The following is a 22,345-nucleotide window of genomic DNA, read 5'->3' on the forward strand; positions in this document are numbered from 1 at the left end:
ATTATCTCATTTAATCTTTACAACAACCCTGTGAGATAGGTACTGTTATCACTCCCACTTTAAAGGTGAAAAGCTGAGGCACAGAAAGAAGCTTATCTATGCTTCTAGCTAATAAGTAATAGAATTGGGGTTTGAAATTAATGGAGAGAAGTTTTTTGTTGTTGTTGTTTTTAAAGATAGAGTGGAGAGGATTAACACAGCCAAAAGTTGTTTCTTGGAAAGGCTGATAAAATAGACAAACCATTTGGATGACTGATCAAGGAAGACCCAGAAAGCACAAATAGTTTTGGGAATGTAAAGGAGGAGGTAACTTCAGATATAGAAGAAATTTTTAAAAATAAGAGAATACCTTGAATAACTTTATGCCAATACATTTTACAATTTAAATAAAATGACAGTTTAAAAATATTAATAAAGTTGATTCTGGCTAAGCTAAACAGAAAGCCTGGATATTTCTACAATTATTATAGAAATTTAATTTGTGGTAAAAAAATCTGCCTCCTCCCATACACTCACAGATAAGCCCTTGGCTTAGATGATTTTAAAGGTGAGTTCTGTCAAACTGTTTAAGTGATAGATATGTCCAGATTTACACAGACTGTTTAAGAGAACAGCAAAATAAGGAAAGTTCCTCAGCTTATTATTATATGTGGATAGTATAACCTTGATATCAAAAACAGACATGGATGAGAAAAAAAATTGTAGGCCAGTCTTACTTATGAACGTAGATGTGAAACCTAACAAAGTGTTAGCAGAACAAATCCAGTGATGTATTTAAACATGATAGCGTCTAGTACTGCAGTGCAGTTCTGACACTACCTACCCAGTGTTAGCAACAGAGTCCACATTTTTAAGGTCACAGTTCCCAACAAGACTGCACTCACTTGAGACACCAGTCATGAGTTTGAGGGTCCCCAGGCCACTCACACTTGTGACTAACTGGCTGCAAATCCAGGAGGATTCCCAAGACACCCCCCCAAACTCCACAGTTCATGAATATGACTCACAGAACTCAAGAAAATGATATACTCATGGTGTTAGTTTTATTATAAAGAATATATATTGGGACCAGCCAAATGAAAGGGACACAGTGTGAGGTCAGGGAGTTTCCAAATGTGGGGCTTCCATGCCCACTCCCCCTGGAATCCGTATTGTCCTGGCAGTGCATCGGTATATTTTCCAGCCAGGAAGCTGATCGGAGCCGTGGTGTGCAGTTCTCATTGGAGTTTCATTGTGAGGCGTGATTGAAAAATCGGCCATGTGGTTGAACTCAGTCTTTGGCCCTATCCATACTTCCTGGAGGTTGGACTGGCCCAAAGCCCCGACCCTCTAATCACATCACTGGTCTTTTGGTGACAAGCTCCCATCCTGAATCATCTATTATCATAAACTCAAGTATGATCCATGAGGCTTATGAATAACTAAGACACTCCTGTTACCCAGGAACGAGGCACAGAGACCAGACAAAAATATTTATTATTTGATAATGACAAAACTGAATTTATCCCAGAAATCCAAGGATTGTGTGTTAATTATCATTGCTCTTCAACAGTTCATCCCAAAACTTAGGGACTTGAAAGAAGGAAAACTTAAATTAACTTACAGGAATTCAGGAGCAGTTTACTGGGCGCTTTTGGTTCAGGATATTTCATGAGAATGTAGTTACGTCATCGGGGCTGTGTTCATCTGAAAGCTTGACTGGGGGACAATCCACTTCCAGGGTTGCACGTTCTCATGGCGATTGGCAGGAAGCCTCTGTTCCTCACTGCATAGGCCTCTGCAAAGGTTCCTTGAGTGTCTTCCCTCACACCATGACAGCTGGCTTTCCCCAGAGTAAATGATACAAGAAAGAGAGCAAGGAGAAAGCTGCATTGCCTTTTAAGACTTGGTCTCAGAAGTCATACTTTGTCACTTTCACTTTATTCTGTTTGTTAGGAGGGAGTCACTCCACTCACACTCAGAGTAATTAGGTGCCGCCTCTTGAAAAGACGAATATGAAAGGATTTGTGGACATATTTTTAAACTATCATTGATAGTTTACTCTTTGAGAGAGCTCTTAGTATGAATTATTACTAATTAATTTATCCATTAGCACATTGAAGGAGGAAAACCACTGTGATCATATCAGTAAATGAAGGAAAAGCACTTTAAGAAATTCATGCCCATTTACATTGAAAACTCTTAGCAGACATAAAATAGGAGGAAACTGTAATACGATAGAGAATATAGTTACATTTGTAATTAACTAAGAAAGAATTGACATACATGGTATTTAGGTGTTCTATACATAATACATAATGCAGTGTATCTTTCCATGTATTAAAGTTTATTCTGTATCCTTCAGCAGTATTTAAAAATTATCCTTATATCAGTTTTGTACATTTAAAAGTGCAGAGTGGTGCAGTCCTGGAGGGGGTTACTAAAATGTCTACCAAAACTGCCATTAGACCCAGAATCCCACTTATGGAAACCTGTCTTTCAGAAATATTAACAGTAAGCAAAGCAATGCTATATAATGTTTGGGATATAGACCACATATCCCAAGACCTGAGTGTTAAATACCACATTCACAATAATGGTTCCCTCAGAGGGAAAGGGTGGAGATTCAGTGGTATTTGCCCTGCTTTATGCAGCACCTAGATAATTCTTAGGGGAAGTCTTTGAAGCACTGTGTTCAGTAAGTGTAGTTCATAGACTCACAGGATGTAAGCGGTAGAAGTCTTTATGGTGTTATTTATTTTATAGATAAGGAAACTAAGTCCAGAAAGGGAAGTGAGTTGGCCAAGATGAACTAGCCAATTAGGCAGAATTTCAACTGAATCCTAGTTCTCCTGACTCTAAGACTGTGTTACTTACAATTCCTTTTTTAATAAAAATGTAAGTTGGTAAGTATTTAAACTAGGTATCTCAGAGCTGAAAGAAAGATACTAAAAGGAAAAAAAGGGCACAGTAATGGCAAATACGTCCCATGCCATAGAACTTCTTCATGAAAACACTCTAAACCATCACATTTTAACCTAAGAGATGTTCTGACACAGAGTAAAGAAAGTAGAGATGTTTCATACACAAAGAGGAATGCTCTTCCTGGATTTCCAAGTGTGTTCACATTCACGAATTTGTAATTTTGAGTGTCCTTTCTTGGACTTACGGTTTGCAAGAATTAGTTTCCTATAGTTTATGGTTCATGCTTGTCAGGGAAGAATTGTTAGCAATCTGATTTTAACACCCTCTGGTTTTATTCAGGGCCTTTGGTGACTTACAATTTACATATAAATATTACCTTTGAACCTTTACTTTGTCTACTTACTGAATGATTGCACTTGAGTTTAGATAGTGCTTTGAAGTTCCCTTTGTCAGACCACATTGTTTGTACCAAAAAAGGGGCTGTATTTTCTTTTTGTCTGTGGTTATTTCCACAATTATTTAACTTGCTGTAACTGTGTGGTACTGTTAGAGTATAACCCAAACCATTGTTTGCCTTAAGCAATATTTTAGATCTTGGGAAGTAATGTTTACTTATACAAGCCTTTCTTAAGAGCTTTTAATTTATATCTCAAACTTGAGTATATGCAGTGAAAACAGTGGAAAATTTTTTTTACTGGATCTTGATACAAGTCAGGGCTCGAAGTGAGCAAAGGGAAGTGGTGTGGTTTTTGTATCATTTCAGTTGTGTTGAGATAAGGAAATGGAATAGTTTATCCATAGCGAAGCCTTTATGGGAAAGTCTCATTTGTATATGAAAGTAAAAGGAATTGGCATAACGTTTTAATTCCTCCTGCTATATTCACTCATTCCCTCAGCAAATATTTATTTAGTACCAACTGTGTGCCAAGCACTGTTCTAGGTGCTAGAAATACGGAGTGAAAAAGTGGACTTATACCCCTGCCCATATGGAGTGTAGCAGGTGGCAGGCAATAAACAAAACAAATAGTAAATTATATATTAAATTACAGAGTGACAAGTGCTAAAGAGAAAAAAAATAACAGGGATGGAGGCTCGGAGCGCCAGGGATGTGGATGGAATTACAGTTTTAAATAGAATGAGCAGAAACACTGTAAATAAGAAGGCATGTTGAGTAAGCACTTGGAAGAGGTCAGCTGGGAAGTCATACAGATGTCTTGGGGAGGACTGTTAGAGGCAGAGGGACCTGCAAATGCACAGGTCCTGCAACAGGGCCATCCCTGACATGTCTGAGGAACCAGGAGGTCCGTGCTGCTGGAGTAAGTGGAGGAGGTGGAGTCTTGTTGGCTGTCGTAGACCTAAGCTTTTCCTCTGAGTGAACTGGGGAACCACTGGAGCATTTCGAAAAGGGGAGTGACGTGACCTAATATGCTTTTTATCACTACTTTGGCTGGTGTGTTGAGAATATTTTGTAGGTGTATAACCGAGGCCAGCCTCGTACTGCTCAACACATGGCAGGCCAGTAAATCAAGAGACAAGTTATTGGGGCAAAGAATAGCGACTTTATTCAGAAAGCCAGCAGATCAAGAAGATGGCAGGCTAGTGTCTCGAAGAACCATCTTACTCGAGTTAGAATTCAAGCTTCTTTTATACTAAAAAGGGAGGACGGGTGTTTGGTTGGTGCAAACTCCCTGGTGCCAGAATCCTTTGTTCCTGAAGCTGTCCCATAGGTCTGGTCACAATGTTCCTATAAACCTCCAACAAGACAAATGTTATTCTCTATTCTGCAACTTTTTATCTCTATATGAATGGAAAAGTATTGTACTTATAAAGATCAGAACCTTGAGAATGGGCTATCCTGTATATTTCAGGCTAAAGACAACATTTTTAACTTGTAGTAAAAGCAGTAAAATACGAAGGTTAAAGTAAAAGAAACATCCAATTTGAAGTTAGACTTATTCTTCTCTATTACAAGTGGATAAGGATAGAAGCAGAGTCCAGTTCTGTGAGACTATTTCAGTAATCTAGGCAGAAGGTGTTAGTGGCTCAGTCCAGAGAAATAACAGTGGATGTGGTGAGAAGCACAGAGATTCTGGATATATTTTGAAGGAAGAACCAACAGGATTTGCTGACCCATAGGATATAGAGTATGAGAAGGAAGGAGGGAGTTGCCAAGTATGACTCCAAGATTGTAAGCCTGGAAAACTAGAAGCAGAGAGCCTGCTAGCTGTGGGCACAAGAGGAGGAAGGCAGGAGTGATAAATTATAAAGCTGCTGATTATGTGATTTAAGTAAATTTTAATACTATTTGAGCTATCTTAAAAGTAATTCTATCTTGTACCAGTCTGTGGGGTTTTTTTGCATGTGTGTTATCAAGTATCTTTTCTAAGATAAGTGGTTTTACTCAGAAGTACTAGTTTTATGCTAATCTAACCCAGAACACTCACTTTGCTTTAATCTTTCAGTCAGCTAGAATATCTGTGATTATAACAGAAAAACGGACTCTCTCTGCCCTAAAAACTAAAGGGAATTTATTGACGACTGCGAACTGAAAAGCCCCTAAGTAATTCAGACTTCAGGCAAGGTTATTTGAGGAACTCATTGCTAGCTCCAAGAGGCTGGCTTCTTTTAGGCTCCCAGCTCTGCCTCTGGTTCCCCTTCTGGTTCCAGCGTAGATGCCAGTGATTTGGGCTGCTAATTTCTTACTTATATTCAATCTGAAAGAGTGACTTTGCTCTGCAGACCCAGCTGTAGTCCTTAGACTGCGTTAGAGCAGCTCGTCCTGGACCTTTTCACTGAGGCACAGGAGAGGGCGTATGCTTATTGGCTTGGCCTAGGACAGGGCCTCTGCTCCTGGGGCTTCAGGGAAACATGGATACACTGAATTTTTAAAAATTGTAAGTAGGGAAAAAAGTGGAGGAAAATGGTTGATTTTTTTTTTTAAATTACTTTTGCATTACACAAGCACTATGGTTAACACAGCAAGAAAATGATTCCACTTTGTAAAGTTTCAAATGAGAAGAAAAGTAAAGTAAAAGTTGCAGTCAGACACTAGTTTGATTAAGATAACTTTTCTCCTTAGAGAAAAATAATACTATTGCTTTTTGAACATCTGGAACCTCGAAAGAGCCTTCAGATAGTAATGGAGTCTTGACAGGTCATTCTAGTCAAGAACAGGTATTTCTCAACAGAAAGAGACCTGTTGTCGTTTGGTTGAGATACTTCTTTGTTTTGAGGGATTGTCCTTGCACATTGCATTGCATTTTCCATTTTGATCCATGGTCACTGTATGTCCTGTCATACACCAGCCATTGTTCTAGCCAAAAAAGTCACTCGCATGACTTTTAGAGTTCCACATCTTCTTAGGGAGATAGAAGCTTGCAAAAACTTGTGACTCTTTTTGAAAGGATGTTTCATATGAGGGCATAAATTCAGATACATTTTGATTTGGTTTCCTGAGTGAAGTATAGATTTTGCTGTTGTTGTTTTGAAGTTCTGCTTTTTTTCCCCCTAGTTCTAGAAGTCATTTTCCCCTTAAAAATTGATTTAGCATTTGAATTAATATTTTGGCCACAAGGATTACTGAGTTAACACTACCAATTTTTGATTAACTGTATGTAGTACTGCTAAAGGAAAAGAGAGATCTGTTTTGATAGCCAAGCTTCGTTACTGTTTCAAGCATTTTGACTTGGGTCATCTAGGTTAGAATTGAAAGACCAATCAATCTTGAACAAATTTCTAACTTTGGTAGGTTAAAATCAGTTGTGGTGAGAAAAGTGCAACTTACTGAGTCTAGAAGAGTTTATTCCTAAAGTCAGAATGTCTTAGAATACTCTGAGTATATTTTAAAACACACTTTATAAGCACTTGGGAAATGTTAAACATATGTTGTTGGTTCCTCTTTGGTGAAGTAAACATGTATAAAAATATGTGTGGCTTGTGTCTATATAGTCAATCAGTTACTCTGACATCTGTTTTCTGAGAGTATCTGTATCAATCAGGGCCCCTTCAGGAAAACTGAAACCATACTGGTTATTTTAACAGAAAGAATTTGGTGTAGGGAATTGACCACATGTATTAGAGGATTGAAAAAGCTAAAGGGACACAAGGAGGTTAAACAGAAATAGTAACTGTGGGAAGCAGGTATCACCCCTAAGAGGTCGAGATTTCAGAACCTGGAATTTCGGAGGAAACGTGCCCCTGTGGAGCCCTGACCCAGCCTTTTGTGGAAGGAGCTCATACCCAGCTATTGCTGGCTCCCAAGGGCCTGCTCTGGGGTCTTGAGGTGCTGGCATTCAGACCCTGAGGTGTACCTACTGCTGGGTCTGAATGGGGGCCATGAGGCTGGTTCTGGGAGTAGGGAAGGAAGCTGGAAACTGGAGTTTTAGTTTGTCCTTCAAGTTACCAGCTATAAGAATTCAGCAAGCCACTTTAGCTCCCTGAACCTGCCTTTTCTCTGTAGAAGTAGGAATAATTTTACTTGCTGTAAGGGTCATATACATATAGTGTCATGCCTGTAAAACTAACTTGCAAATTACAAAGATGGTGATGTGTGAACGTAAAGTTGCCTTTAAATATTATATGAGTTTTATCTCATTTAATCTGCACAAAAGACGTAGATCTGTCTTATGCTAGACCCTGAACTACTCACTACCACATTATACTGATTTTATCTCTATAAAAATACTGTGCAGAAACACAGACAATATTGTTTACCGCCCATTACTCATACTGTACCTATTTGGGTGAACAAATTCTGTTCCCTCCCGGGTGTTTCTGCAACTGCTGATTTCACTTCACCAGTGTTTTGGTCATTTTTATTCCAGAGGAGAGACAGAAGAATAACACCCAGAGCCCCTCAGTTAACTGCTGGCATTAAGAATCTGTTCTGGGCACTGATATGCCAAAGATGGATGTATAGCATAATCTAGTTCTAATTATTTGTGAGGTTTTTGGTTTAATATGATTAAACAAACAGAAAAGCTTTGGAGAAACTAGGTTGGTGAATTTGTCTATGAAATTGAATGGTGTTTTGAAAGTAGATTAGCTCCTGTTTTTTAAAATAATTCATAAACCAAGAAGCATTTATCATCTAATATTGAGTCCCCGAGTGAGGGATATAAACATGTAAGTGCATCAGCTGTAATAATGCCATACTCATTTGTCTTGCCTCTGTTCCTGGAAGAATTTTGCTTGTGTTGGAAAGAACTTTTCTTGGCACAGAAGAAAACTGAAAGGTTTGGAATAAAGAGGGGATGATTGAGCAGAAATACAAAGCTTAAACGTGCTAAATTTGCTTTGAATAAATAATTGAGCACTGGGGAAAGGGAAGGTCTAGTCAGAAGGTAATTTCAGGGGTGATGATGAAAGTAGTGATCTCAGAGTGATGAAGACATGACGGTTAAGAAATGTCTTTATAAAGTGGAACTTCCTCATTGCCACTTTAGGTCAGAATTTTGCTAGATGGTTGGTTCTCTTTGTTCCTTCTTCAGACTTTCCAAAAGACATCATTGTGACTGTCTCACCCATCACAAGTTCTCACAGCGTGGACTCCAAGGCAGGCTTTTTGGTGAGATTCCTGTGTATTACCACAGATATACTCAGAGAACTATTTATTTAAGCATGTTATTTTCTTAAGGGTTTATGTTTAGATTTGGGTAAGATTGTTTTTTACACTGATATAAAAATAACCAGAGTAGTGTTGCTCCATTTGTGTGTGTGTATATATATTAGCTTAGGGACTGATGGAGGTGGAGGGTAGAAATGGGAAAGAGATGGATGAGTTGCTTGTTAAGGGAAAAGACAATATTCTTATGCTAATCCAAGCTCTGGATCAGGAGCAAAGCAGCCATGCAAACAATGGCTGTGGAGCCAGAAAGTCTGCAGTGAGTCTAGTCCTTCTCAGAAAGCTTGTCAGACCAGGCGCCTGGAGCTGGCTGGGGGGAGGGACCCCTGGAAGGGAGAGTTTTCTCCTTACTACTTTATGGAATTGGCAGTTAGCCAGCATGTTGAAAATTCCCAAACCTCACTACTAGAAAGTAAAAATTAAGGGTGGGGGGCTTAACGGGAAGAGGAAAGAATGACTTTAGTCTGTTTTTTTAGCTGACTTCAGCCTTTTCCTGTTCTTTTTTTTTTTTTATCGTGATTGAGCTATTGGTTTAGCGTTCTTGCTGTTTGTGAAGCTTTAAAATTTTTTATTTAAAAATAGATTATTTATATTTTATTGAGTAATTTTGTCTTAGTGCTGTTTTCCTAAAGAAGAAACCACCAATCTGCATAGATACCAAAGGAAAGTAAATTTATTTAGACGCCTGTTTGGACTATTTAACAACAGGTTTTAAACACCAACATCATTTAAAATTTTTGATCATGCAGTATTTCAAATGTCTTCATTTCCTTATATTCTTAACATTGCAAGATGAGATAATTTTAATATAAAAATTCTAATGAATTCTAGGAATTAAAACTATTTTATTTTCAGATGTTAGAGTTGCTTTATAAAATCCTCAGTTTCAGGAATGGTTGTAAAATAAGGTAACTTTTTGCTATATCATGATTATAGAAACAGTTAATATGCTGGGACAAATAATGGGAAGGCCATCAGTATTTCTATTTGATTGATAACAAAAATCACAACTGACATGTATTATTTATTGAATGTTTAATACTGAGATACAAGGCTCTAACTCCTTTGGGTTAGTAATAGTGTCCCCATTTTGCGGCTAAGGAAACTGAGACCTGGATAGCTTGACTAACTTACCCCAAATTATGTAGCAAATACGTACTGGAGCTGATTTTTGAAACCGATATACTGACATCAGAATTTACTTTCTTAAATTCTCCAGGATATTATATGAAAAGTGCCTTTACCTAAAACACGAAAGTGATGTCATCTTTAATTTAAAAGGGCAAATGTAACAGTGTATAATGTAGAACTAGGAGCAGTTTTTCCCTCACAAAAAGTGAGCCTTACTTGTTGAGATAATTTGAAAACGAAGAACATAATTTTGGTTACTCCTTTGAAGGAGAGATGTTAGTTATATTATCCAGTTAGTTCTTTGGGCATTGTGACTATTTATACTTTTTTGCTGTTACACTCTTGATTTGACTATGCTTTCCAGAGTTCTGTCCTTTGTACAATAACTTACACAGTGATTAAGCTTTTACTAGTTCAGCAAATTTGTCATAGACTCTGTTACAGCTATGCATGCTATCTATTGCTGCCCAACAAATTACCCCCCAAACAGCAGCTTAAAACAGCTGTTTATCGTCTCATAAATTTTTCAAAAATCCTGCAGGGGCTTAGATGGTTCTAGTTTAGGGTCTCATAAATTGTGGTTATGTTGTCTGTGAAGCTACAGTTATCTGAAAGCTTCCCTGGCACCGATGGATCCATGTCCAAGGTGGCTCACTCCCATGACTGTTGGCAGGAGGCCTTGATTCTCTGCCTCATGGGCCTCTGTAAGGCTGCTTGAGTATCCTTACGACATAACAGCTAGCTTCCCTTAGAGTGAGTGTTTCAGGAGAGAGCAGGGAAGAATCTGAAGTGCCTTTTATGATCTAGTCTCAGAAGACAAACTCTTGTGTTTCTGTCTTACTTTGTTAGAAGTGGGTCATTAAGTCCAGTGGGAATTCAAGGGAGGGAATTAGGTTCTACCTTTCAAAGACAGTGTCAGCATTTGTGGACATATTTTATTTTACTCTGTTTTGTTTTGTTTTAATCTTGGTTTAGACTTTTTTTTGAAGTATAGTCAGTTTATAATGTGTTAATTTCTAATGTACAGCATAGTGTTTCAGTTATATATATATTCCTTTTCATATTTTTCATTTCATATTCATATTCATTATTGAATATATTTCAATGTATTTCAGTATTATAAAATATTGAATATAGTTCCCTGTGCTATATAGTAGAACCTTGTTGTTTATCTATTTTATATATAGCAGTTAGTATCTGCAAATCCCAAATTCTCAATTTATCCCTCCACCCCCTCCTTTCCCCCTTGGTAACCATAAGTTTGTTTTCTATGTCACTGAGTCTCTGTTTTATAAACAAGTTCACTGGTGTAATTTTTTTAGATTCCACATGTAAGTGATATCATATGGTATTTTTCTTTCTCCTTCTGGCTTACTTCACTTAGTATGACAATCCCCAGGTCCATCTATGTTGCTGCAAATGGCATTATTTTATTCTTCTTTATGATTAAGTACTATTCTTGGGGGGTGTGTATGTGTGTGTGCACATACATGCGCGCGCGCACACGCGCACACACACACACACACACACAACTTTTTTATCCAGTGTGGATAAATTTAGATCACCACAGTGATCTTTTGGTAGGTTAGTGGCTTTTTTAAACTGTGAAAAACTATCATATGTGAATAGTAGTTTATATTCCAGCTGTGATAATATACACTACATTAATATTGTACGTGATGGATCCTGGACCATCAGGTACAACGTTATCAGTGAATGCCAGATGAAGATACGTGATGTTAATGCTTTTATTAATCCAATTTTTAAATGAACGTTGGTGTTCTGGGGCCCTCTTCTCTCTTTCTTCTTAGGTCATTTCATATAGAACCACAGCTTTAAAAATCTCTGCTGTTGACTTAGGTTCATATCTTCAGTCCCAGATGTTTCCTTTAAGTTTCAGAACTGAGTGCCAATTAGACATTCCCTTTGAGTCATTTCAAATGTCTAAAATTGAACCGAACCCTTGATCTCCTCTCTTCATTCCTTTCAAAATCCAGTTGTCCTCATTTCAGTAATTGCTCGTGCCAGAAATGTAGGGATCTTCTCTGACTACTCACTCTCCCCACTCCCCCTGGCCGTCTTAACACAGTACCAAGGTCTGTTGAATCTGTTTGTGAAGTATGTTTTGAATCCGTCCTCTGTACCACCACCACTCTAATCTTAACCACCATTGCCCCTCTCCTAAACTACCATAGTATGCTTCTTACTGGTCTGTTTGCTTCTGCCTTTGTCCCTTCCAGTTCGTTACATAGAAACCAGATAATTGCCTTTCCACCTCACTTACATTTAAATCCCAAATCCTTTCTATGAGCTTGCCTAACCTGATCCTTGACTTTTCTGTCTCTTCAACCTCATCTTTCACCACTTTACCCCTTATTCTTAACATTTCAGAAAGAAACATTGTTCTTTTTTGCTCTTCTCTGCCTCAAGATCTTTGCACCAGCTGTCCTTCACCCCCACCCCACCCCGCTGCCTATTTCTTTACCTGGCTAAATAACTTTTTTATTCTTCAGATCACAACTTAAATATCACTTTTCAGCATTGCATCCCTTGACCTCTGTCTGTATCTAGATTAGATTAAGTCACTCCCCTTGTCCCTCCAGGATCTGGCACTTTTCTTTCTTTGCGCTTAGCACAAGTTGTGATTATATATCATTTGTATTGTCTTGTTCCATGTCTGAATATCTTAATTGTCTTGTTTAACTGAACTCCATGAAGGCTGAGTCTGTTTGCTCTCTCACTGTGTTCTCAGCGTCTAATACAGAATTATGCATATAAGTAGGCACTTAATATTTGGGAAATAAATTAGTTTCAGTGGCAAGAACACTGTTGACACTGGACTTCCGAGTTGGAAGGAATCTGATGAATCATTTAATTAATCTAGTCTCATTTTTATCATGCCTGTCATGTCCTTGACAAAGGTGCATTCACACTGTTCCTCTGCTACTCTGTGAGCAAAGACCCCCTGTTCTTTCAGTTGTATCCTCTCTGTCCTTTGCATTCTTATCATTGTTCTCTAAAGTATTTAAGAGGCCTGATCAGGTGGGCTAAAGTAAGATGGTTTCCCTCTTTGATTCTAGCAGTGTGCTTATATCAGCGCGTCATAGGAGTGCCTTCGATCTTAGCGGTTGTCATAGCACTGATGCGTATTGAGCTGATAGCTAAAACCTAACATTTTTTCTTTTAAAGATTAGGGATTTCCATTGTTAGATTACAAATGAAGCACTTGGAGCCATTTTACCTTTAGCCTTCTCTTGGCTGATAGCTTTTCTCTATACAAATTGTTGCAGTTTTTTTAGTTTATAAAAATGTCTTACAGGTGGGATTGTCGTGGATAGCACCTGTTACTTCCTGTGCCAGGTTATAAATGTGTTTGAAACGGGGAAACTCTCACTGAGCTCCTACTCTGTATCAAGCTTTTCTAACTACTTTATATAATGTATAGTTTACATTTTACAGTGTACATGAAACATCCAGCAAGGCAGTATGGGGCAGCAGCTAACACAGACTCTGGAATCAGATCCCCATAATTAGAATTATGGCCCTGCTGCTTACTAGCTGTGCAATCTTTGATAAATTCCTTAAATTCCACTTGCCTTGGTTTCCTCATCTGTAAATTAAAATAATAATTGTGCCTGTCTTATAAGGTGGTTGTAATGATTCGATAATTTAATATTAATATATTCAAACCGTTTGTAATGGTACTGCTACATAGCGGTGGACATGTATTAGCTATTATCTCATTTGGTTCTCAAAATAATTCTGAATTAATATAATTCCAGTTTTACAGATGAGGAAACTCATCCAAAGAGGTTAGATTACTTCATTTAAGGCAAATGCAGGACTTGCACTTGTGCTGAGAGTAGCAGAGCTGCAGGTGTTTGTGTGGGAGGAATCACACCTAATTGCTTTCTTCTGAAAGGGACTGTGAGTGTAGCCCGTGCTTAGGGTCCATCGACTGCTCTGCGGATGCCTTGGTTGTATCTCTAATGAGGCAAGACCACATTATTAGCTTTAAATAAACTGGTGAGGAAGCAGTGACACTGAAAGGTGGAACCAGCCATAGCAGTCACAAGACTATGAGGTCCTAGAAGCAGAATCTGTCATACTCATATTTTTATTTCTAGCCCCCTGCACTGATGTGTAATATGTACTCAGAAAATACTGTTGGTGATAAGGGAGTGAATGAATAAATGAGTGAAAGCATGGAGAGGGAGTGAGAGCTGGGAAGAGAGGCAGAAATGATGCCAGGGTTTTGGGCGTGATGACTGGAGAGATGGCACCACCTTCCCCTGTGATAGCAAACCGAGGACGAGGAGGCAGGGCCAGCGGAGTGAGAAGGAAAATTAATGAGTTTGATTTGGACAGGTGGAATGTAATCCTAGTAGAGATATTTAGCAGGCAAATAGAAATAAGGAGAGAGGTCAGGGTTGGAAATATACTGGAAACTTCTTTTGAATTTGAAACTGGAACAAGTATCCCTAGAACCGCAATCCCATAGTTTCAAGAAGTGAGTTTTCTCAAGAAATTCTGTGAAGGCACATTATGGATGTTATTCTGTAGTTAGTTTAGACTTTACACCTTACTCTCTCAGCATCATGTAGATGGAAAGCAATTTAATTTTATAGTACAGAAGTGAAAAAATGCAGATTTTAGAACCAAGCCATATATAAAATGCACAATATAAAAGATACCTCACTGTAAACCTCATTTCCTCAATACTGCACGTGCCTTTGGAGAGCTAATTAAAGTGAAAAATACTTAGGTAGATAAAATAGAAAGCTTGGGTTATTTATGGTAGAAATCATGCCAGGGTAATTGTGTTGTACGTGAGTAAAATCTTTCTCATTCAGGAATAGTCCAGGCTGGAGTCAATAAAATCAAATTGCCTGAATCAGTAGGATGGGAGGGAAACAGAATCATCTTTATATGAACTAGCCTTCTTTTTCTGTTACCTGTTTAACTATTGTATAATTGCCAAACCTTAATTGGAGAGGTTATGTTTCATGTCATCCATATTAAAAGCTCAGTTTTGTCCTAACAGATTTGTAATATTTTAGGGAAATATTTTATTTATGATACATTTCTGTTGCTTTTTTCTTTAATTATAAAGTGTAGTGCATCTTTAAATATGTTTTCTAAGTAGACTTTCTCTTCTATTTATAGAGTATCTATTAGATTCAAGGTATTTTATCACATCTACTAGGATTTGAAAGATTATTGATTAATTAGTATTTTACATTCAGTTATTCCTGCTTTATTCCTGATACATTTAGAAGTTTTCTTAATAGTAATAAAATAACTTAATTATTTTAGAGCAGTCAGAAGACTATTGAGTTTGTTAGTGTTCTTATCTTGTTTTATATATGTTTAATCTAAGGTCAGGAGAGATGGCAATCTATTAATAAATTATTTAAGCTTTTGAATTACAGTGCCTTATTAAAAAAATAAAGATAGCTGTAATTTTTAAAAATGTATTTCATTGTTCAAAGGTGTGTTTGGGCATTTGTTTTCCTCTCAGTTTTTGAAAACTTTCTGGAATTCAGTTATATTGATTACTTTAAAAAATATTTTTATCTTTCAGGAGTCAGGAGAAAGCAGTGGAAGTTGGAGTCATTGCCAGGTGTTGAGACCTTTTACAAGAAAAATCTTCATTGAATAAAAGTGTTTTCAATTAGTGACATAACAAGACCAGTAATTAAAGGTGACGGTATACAGAAAACGTTACCATTGAACAATGACTCAGCTATATATTTACATCAAATTATTGGGAGCCTATCTGTTCATCATTTCTCATGTTCAAGGTAAATCACTATTCATTAAGCAGTCTCACTTTTTTAGTAATTTGTTTCTCTATATATAAAAGCATTCATTCTTAGGATTGCTCCTTCAACTCATATCCCGTTTTAAACAGGTAGGCCCAGTATGCCAGCATGGCTTTTAAGTTCAGAGACAGAGAACAAACACATGCCAAGTAATTTCTGAACTTGACTATCACAGAAAGATTTTCAAGTCTAGGTGAAAAATCTCAGCCTCTCTGAACCTACTCTGTTATCTATAACATAAGCATTATGATACACAGCATCAGACTTGTGAGGATTAAATAAGATAAAGTATAAAATATAGTACCTGACCTAAGACACAGGATAATAGGTACTCAGGACTTAGTTTTAAAATTCGTCTCTCCTTTAAAATACACTAAGGAGTAAATATCAATAGTTTCTAAAAAAATATTTTATTGTCATTTAAAGAGTTTAGAGACATAAATGGAATTTCTGTGTGCTGAATATTACAGTTTCTTTGGAGTACTCACAAAGTTTTATTTATGGCCAATACCATGATTCTGTTGTGCATTCACAGCTTAGAACTCCTAAATGGGAAGTTACTGTGATGACTCTTAGGATCAGATGGGCTATCTTTGCACGTGAACTCTTTCCTGTATGGTGTAGTTAGGACAATATTTTAAACTGAAGAGATAGTGCTATTTGGCAAAAGGATTTTAGATGGAACTTACTGAACATCTTCATTCTCTTAAGTTTATGACTTCACAGATTCTTCATAATGTTTTGTTCACAGTGATGATTAATATCTACTAACAAGAAATATGACCAACAGGAGAAATCTTTTGACATTTTCATTTTAAAGAGTGGACATAAAGAAATTCGTAGCTTCTTTGTATTTTGTCTTAGGTTTAGTACCCTTTATTGGTACTGTGCTCGGAATATAGAGCCCTCTTGCAAAAGCTCCTTTTTTATATGAAATCACCACATTATTTAATAAAGCATCTTTAACATCGTTGTTACATGACTTGCTGATCAGCAACAACCAAAGTTGTCCTAGTTTTGAAGATGAGTTAAATTGATAGTAACATTTGTATTTGCTACCTCACTTGCAGGTAATCACTATTTCATATTAAATTTTTTTAAAAAAAATCTGTATGGATCACACAGAGGCAATATGAAACAAAATTCTTGTTCCCCATCCTGATTCACGTTGTTATATAATAAACTTTTGTTAGATGAAATGAATTGGTAGTTATCAGGCATAAGTGTGAAAAATCTTAGTAAGAATTATATTTCTCTGATAAAGAGTAAAATTCATTACATTTTCTTTCAAAGAAGATGAGTTTGATAGTTGCCTTCAAATGATAAGATAAAAATATTTGCTCTTAAAGGAAAGAACTTAAACCAATGGAGAAAAAATGTTGTTTCTTAGAGATTACTAAGGATTGCCAGAGTGGTGTTAAGCGTAAATAACCTTTGACTTTAGCTCCAGCTTTATTTTGAATTGTATTTTGAGAAAGTACATTTTTCTGTACTTTGGTTTCCTTGTTATAATATAGAGATAATAGCACTTACCCTAGATACAAATAAGAATCCTTTTAGCAGCAAATGTTATGACAGAGATTTAAATGTTTTACATTGTGATAACGTTATTAAAGTTGGAACAGAGTAAGTCATCTGATGTTAACATCTGATAGATATTTAGTTCTTGTTTTCGATTTGGTCAAATTTTAGAAATTGATTTTAGCTTTATGTAACTAATTACTCAATAAACAGTGACTTTAAAAAAGAGATTTATCTTCTGACATAATGGTGGATATTTGCTGTTGTTCATTCAGTAGTTGACTAGTACAAAGGTTGGTATCTCTGTAACTTTCTTGGTTTTTCCCTCATGGTTACAAAATGGCTGCTATTATCTGCATTGGAGGAAGGAAAAATTGGGAAAGGTCAGCACTGGCCTCAACTACACCTAATATAGGAAAGCAGAAGTGTCCCCAGAAACTAAACCCACCTCCCACCAGCAGATTTTATCTTTTTTGGAGGGGAGGGTGCAAACTGAGACAGTTTCCAGGACTACTAGAAAACTGGAAGACAACATTGTCACAGTCAGTTTAGATTAATCTAAATCTATTGCCTAGGATTATACACGTTGTCCCCCCAGACAAAATTAGAGTTTAGATAACTAGGAAGATGGGGAGGATTGATAGCCACTGGGGAATGAAAAAGATCTGGAACAGATTTTATCTCTTCTGTTAGTTAAGATGCTTTCAGCTGTAAGTAACCAAAACTCACTTCAAGATAGCTTAAATAGTAAAGAAAATGTAACATCACACAACAAGATATTTTTCTTTTTCAACTGTGCTGTCTTCCACACGTCAGTTTAGTATAGGTTAGTTCACTTCACAGCCACAGTGTGGCTGCTGAGGGGCCAGACATCACATGCAGATAATAACTTTAAGTTGACAATATTCAGTACAAGAAGAGAGATGGATGTCTATTGTGAGTCTTTTTAATTGGCCAAGAGATCTTTCCTCATGCATCTTCCCTACCTACCGCCAGACTTTCATCTAATCTTATTGGCCAGAATTTATTGTGTGCTCTTATGTAAGCAGTGGTGGGGGAAGGGAATGGAACTAAAATTGTCGGATTAGACAGAAATTAGATTTAAAAAAATGTTTTTAGATTAGAGGGTAAGGCTGTACTTCCCTGAACACAGGGGGGAGGGGCAAACACTTAAAACTTAAAAAAAAGTGTATTTGTGTGTGTGTATTTCCAGCAAGATAAAGGGGAAAAGAACTAACAGTATCTGTTGCCAGGCACCACAGTTTTTACCTAACATTATACATACCCTTTCTTACATGCATATACTAAAAGTGTTCATGTTATGAAGTTTTCAGTTCCTCCTCAAAGGGATATATAACCTCAAGTGCTATCCACTTAGAGCAGTCAGCTGCTAATCCGGGACCTCTGCATAGTATGTGGCCTTCTCTGTCAGGTCCAGGTGTGCCTCTTCATGGTCCAGCAGTGTATGGCTAAAAGAAATTATTGGTGCCCAACATTCCTAATATTCAGTGATGAAGGAAAAATCGGCCAAGTATTGTAAAACTCCCATTCAGAGAAAGGAAGACTTGGAAACAGCCTTCAGTGGTCATTGCTCCATAGCACGTGGATTAAGGAAAACTGCTTTTACTGGTAACCTTGTAGATGCAAGACATTGACGTCCCATTGGTCTCTGCAGCTCTCCTACGTTTTGCTTTCGGATCCCTATTTAGACACTCTGTCTTGGTGGGAGGAGGGGGAGGGATTTCCTCTGCTTTATACAGAGGAAGCCAAGAGATTATTGGGAAAGTAGGAAAAATTATTTAGCCAGGAATAAAAAAATCTAATAAAATAAAATCATTGATGCCAGAGATTGTCATCAGTGACAAAGGAGCATGGTGTGAATATGCCTGTATTCTATATGGATGTGTAGTCACTTGTATCTTTCAGCTATATGTCTTTATATTTTTATATATTTTGTTTTCTAATTTGTTATACTTGAGCATGTAGGCTGTTAAATATTTTTTGTGCTTTTCTTTTGAAATATAACCTGAAGCTCCAGCCCACCCCACGTCGTCTTATTTCATACTTTGTAAACACAGGACTTGCGGGTAGAAAGAGATTGTCATGTTCTAGGAACTGACACAAGGCCAGTATGTGTGGGCATGATGCAAAGGAGGTGCTGTGAGTTGATAATGGAGTGGTACACAGGGTCCAAATCCTGCTGGGCCTCCTTAGGCCTGGTGAAGAAGGTTGGATTTTATTCTGAGTGTATATGAGGCCACTAATCAGTTTTAAGCCAGGCAGTGACAGGATCAGGTTTAGACTTACAAGATTACTCTGGCTGCTGTGTGGGAAATGGATTGGAGCGGCCAAAATTACAGAAGTAGGCAGATCGGTGTGGAGATTCTTATCTTGGAAGTGACATAATATGATGGATCCAGGTAATAGTGCATTTGGACCAAAATGAAAAAAAAGGTGAGATACATCTTGGAGATTGAGCCAAAGACCTTAGGAGGACCAGGTTTGTGGAGAAAAATCACACATTCTATTTTAGACAAGTGAATTCTGAGATACTTAAGCAAGTCAAGGGTGAAGGGAATAAATCTAAGAACCATCAACAAACGGATTGATTTAAACTGTGGAAATAGGTGCTGTCACCTAGGGAGAGAGTGCAGAGAGGCTGTTGCTGTTTTTCTTTGTATTCACACCTCGGCTGAGTGAAATGTTACAACTTCAAAGTGTAGCTCCGGTTTCTTTGCTTCTGACACTGTAGGATGAGAGTGCGTGTTATTGGCTCTTTCCTTCGCTTACATAACACCTTTGTATTCTATTGAACTGGGTGTATTTATGTGCTTATACCCTCCACACACACACCTTTGCCTCCTTCCAAGTTTCTCAAGGACGGATGAGTTTTCAGCATTCGGTAACTTGCCTTGCATATAGTTGGCCTCTAATTAGTGTTTTGTTAATTAAATATTTGAGATAATATAAACCCCAGATGTAAATTATTATAATTAAAGTATTTTTATCTGCTGAATTCAAACAGTATTTTAGAAAGTTATGTGTATTAATCATCATATAACCTTGAATTTTCCAGGTATTGGTTATCTTTTAGTGTGGTCCTTTTTATTAGTAATACCTTCATTTGTACGCCTTTATATTGAAGCCCTTTGTTATATATTAATTTGATCTATATATAACCTCTTGACTTGAGCAGTTATCACCATTTTTTCTTTTTTTTATTATCACCATTTTTTATAGAGAGAGAACTGAGGTTCAGAGTATAACTTACCAGTGGAGATATTCGGAAATTGAACCCCTGACTTCTCTGTTATTTCTGGCACACTGTACTGCTTTTTCTAGGTATCACTAGATTTTTGAAAAAACCAATTGCGTGCCTATATTATTTGCCATTTATTCTCCATAGTTAAATTGATGCTTCCTTCTGTTACTGTAATAGGATTTTGAAGCTGGTTAAGAGACTTCAGATGTGCTCTAGCCCTACAGTCTCATTGAGTAAATGAGGCTTTGAAAGTGACATTGCTTGTTCATGATCATCCAGCTAGCCAAACAGTGGAGGGACATAGGAGACCAGAGTCCAGATCTCCTCATTTCTATCCCAGTGGATTTCTTCCCTTCCTAAACCTCCCCTCCTCTTTTTTTTAAACGATTGATGTTCTTAATGTAGAGGAAGTCTTTAAGTTTTGTAGCAATTTAGAGGACTAAGTGAAGATTATTAAAATTTAAGGCATGGAATCAGTAAAATTTATTTAACAGTACGTTCAATGTGTGTATGTTATTTTTCTTTTTTCAATAGTTCATCTCACCAGTACAGGTAAATTTTAAGTTGACATTGTGCCTTAAACCACTTAACATTTATAGTGAAATACATACACAAGTCTCTTAATATTTTATACCTGTTTGGCTCTATATTTTACTCCCTGGAGAGCAACCCCACAAGGAATAGCCTAGCTGATTTCAGCTGATTCAGAGGGAGGAAGGAATTACTGAGACATTGTTTTAGTTCTGTTCTGTTTTCAGCTTGAAACAATCAGCGCCAGGTATGACAGTATCTGTCATTCGAGGCTGCTGGACTCCAATGCAAGAACACAGTTCTGTTTCCATATGCTGACCACTGCCCTACAATAACCTTCAGTCTCTGGCAGCATAGCCTGGATTTGAACCAATGACCTTGAGATAAAAGGCACCAGATAATATGATTAGTCCCTGTGCTCTCACAGTTCCCTTACTCAAGCAATTAAAATCCAGAGCAAGATGCTTAGTAACTTCGCTTCCACATAGAGGTACAAATTAAAGACTTACCTTTTTTAAAGCCAGTCACAAGTTTTGAACCAAAGAATCTGAAAAAAGAACCATAATTTGTCTATTTTTTAATGATTGGAAACAGTCTCAGCCTTTCCTGAAATTGCTTTCCATTTTGTACCTTTCTTACAAGTTCTGACCACATCCTACCGTGTACCACTCTTGTTTGTCTTTCATTAGTGCTAAATTGTGACATAGTCGTCTGCATATATCCCACGATACCTGGGATAGTTTTTCTGTGCATTTTAGGTTGTTAATAAATATTAATCATGTGAATGAAATTTAGTTTTAATTTAAAAACATCTTAGCTGCAATTGCTGTGATAAGAAAGCTTAGAAATTTCTTCTCACTGAAAATTGGAATGAAACAATTAGCTTTTCAGAAATGGTTTATTTACACTTTTCCCATTTGAATACAGGGCAGAATCTAGACAGCATGCTCCATGGTACTGGGATGAAGTCAGACTCCGACCAGAAAAAGTCAGAAAATGGAGTAACCTTAGCACCAGAGGATACCTTGCCTTTTTTAAAGTGCTACTGCTCAGGCCACTGCCCGGACGATGCTGTTAATAACACATGCATGTAAGTGTCTCATGCAGTCCTTCTTAAAGTTATGAGAGTAGGGATGCATTTAGTGCTATTTTAAGAATTGTTTACATTGTCTAAGTTCTATTTTTCCTTTAACTTTATATGGTATCTTTCTAAAACCAAAAGCTTCTTGTTCATTATATAGGAACCCTTATTACTATTAAGTGATTGATGGTTATCTTCTTAGAGTAACTTTGTAATACAGCTTTTTAAAAGAGGTGAAAGGAATCTGGTATTTGTCTAACATTTTGCATTTGTTTAATAATTTTTTATCATAAAGTTATTGATGCTCATTGTAGAAAACTTAGACATTACCAAAAAAAAAGAAAATTCACCTAAAACCTTATAATTCTAAATTGGTTGAAATATTTTACAAATATTAAGAATGATATCATGATATTTAATTTTATGTTATTTTCTTATAAGTGAACTCCCCAATCCAACTCTGATTC

General features: G+C 37.0%; 2 protein-coding genes across 2 annotated transcripts in view; both read left to right on the plus strand.

The window, feature by feature from the left end:
- LOC140699912 (uncharacterized) overlaps nt 1–15,379 on the plus strand; it is a 91,472-nt gene extending 76,093 nt beyond the window's left edge. The window contains exon 5 of the mRNA XM_072972399.1: nt 15,243–15,379. The gene's annotated coding sequence lies outside the window, so the exon portion shown is untranslated. The remainder of the gene's footprint in view (nt 1–15,242) is intronic.
- BMPR1A (bone morphogenetic protein receptor type 1A) overlaps nt 15,325–22,345 on the plus strand; it is a 39,080-nt gene continuing 32,059 nt past the window's right edge. The window contains exons 1-2 of the mRNA XM_006217388.4: nt 15,325–15,462; nt 21,725–21,887. Coding sequence (XP_006217450.2) covers nt 15,396–15,462; nt 21,725–21,887 — 230 coding nt within the window. The 5' untranslated portion in view covers nt 15,325–15,395. The remainder of the gene's footprint in view (nt 15,463–21,724; nt 21,888–22,345) is intronic.

The sequence above is a fragment of the Vicugna pacos genome, chromosome 11 (assembly GCF_048564905.1).
Source record: "Vicugna pacos chromosome 11, VicPac4, whole genome shotgun sequence".
Classification (NCBI taxonomy): Eukaryota; Metazoa; Chordata; class Mammalia; order Artiodactyla; family Camelidae; genus Vicugna; species Vicugna pacos.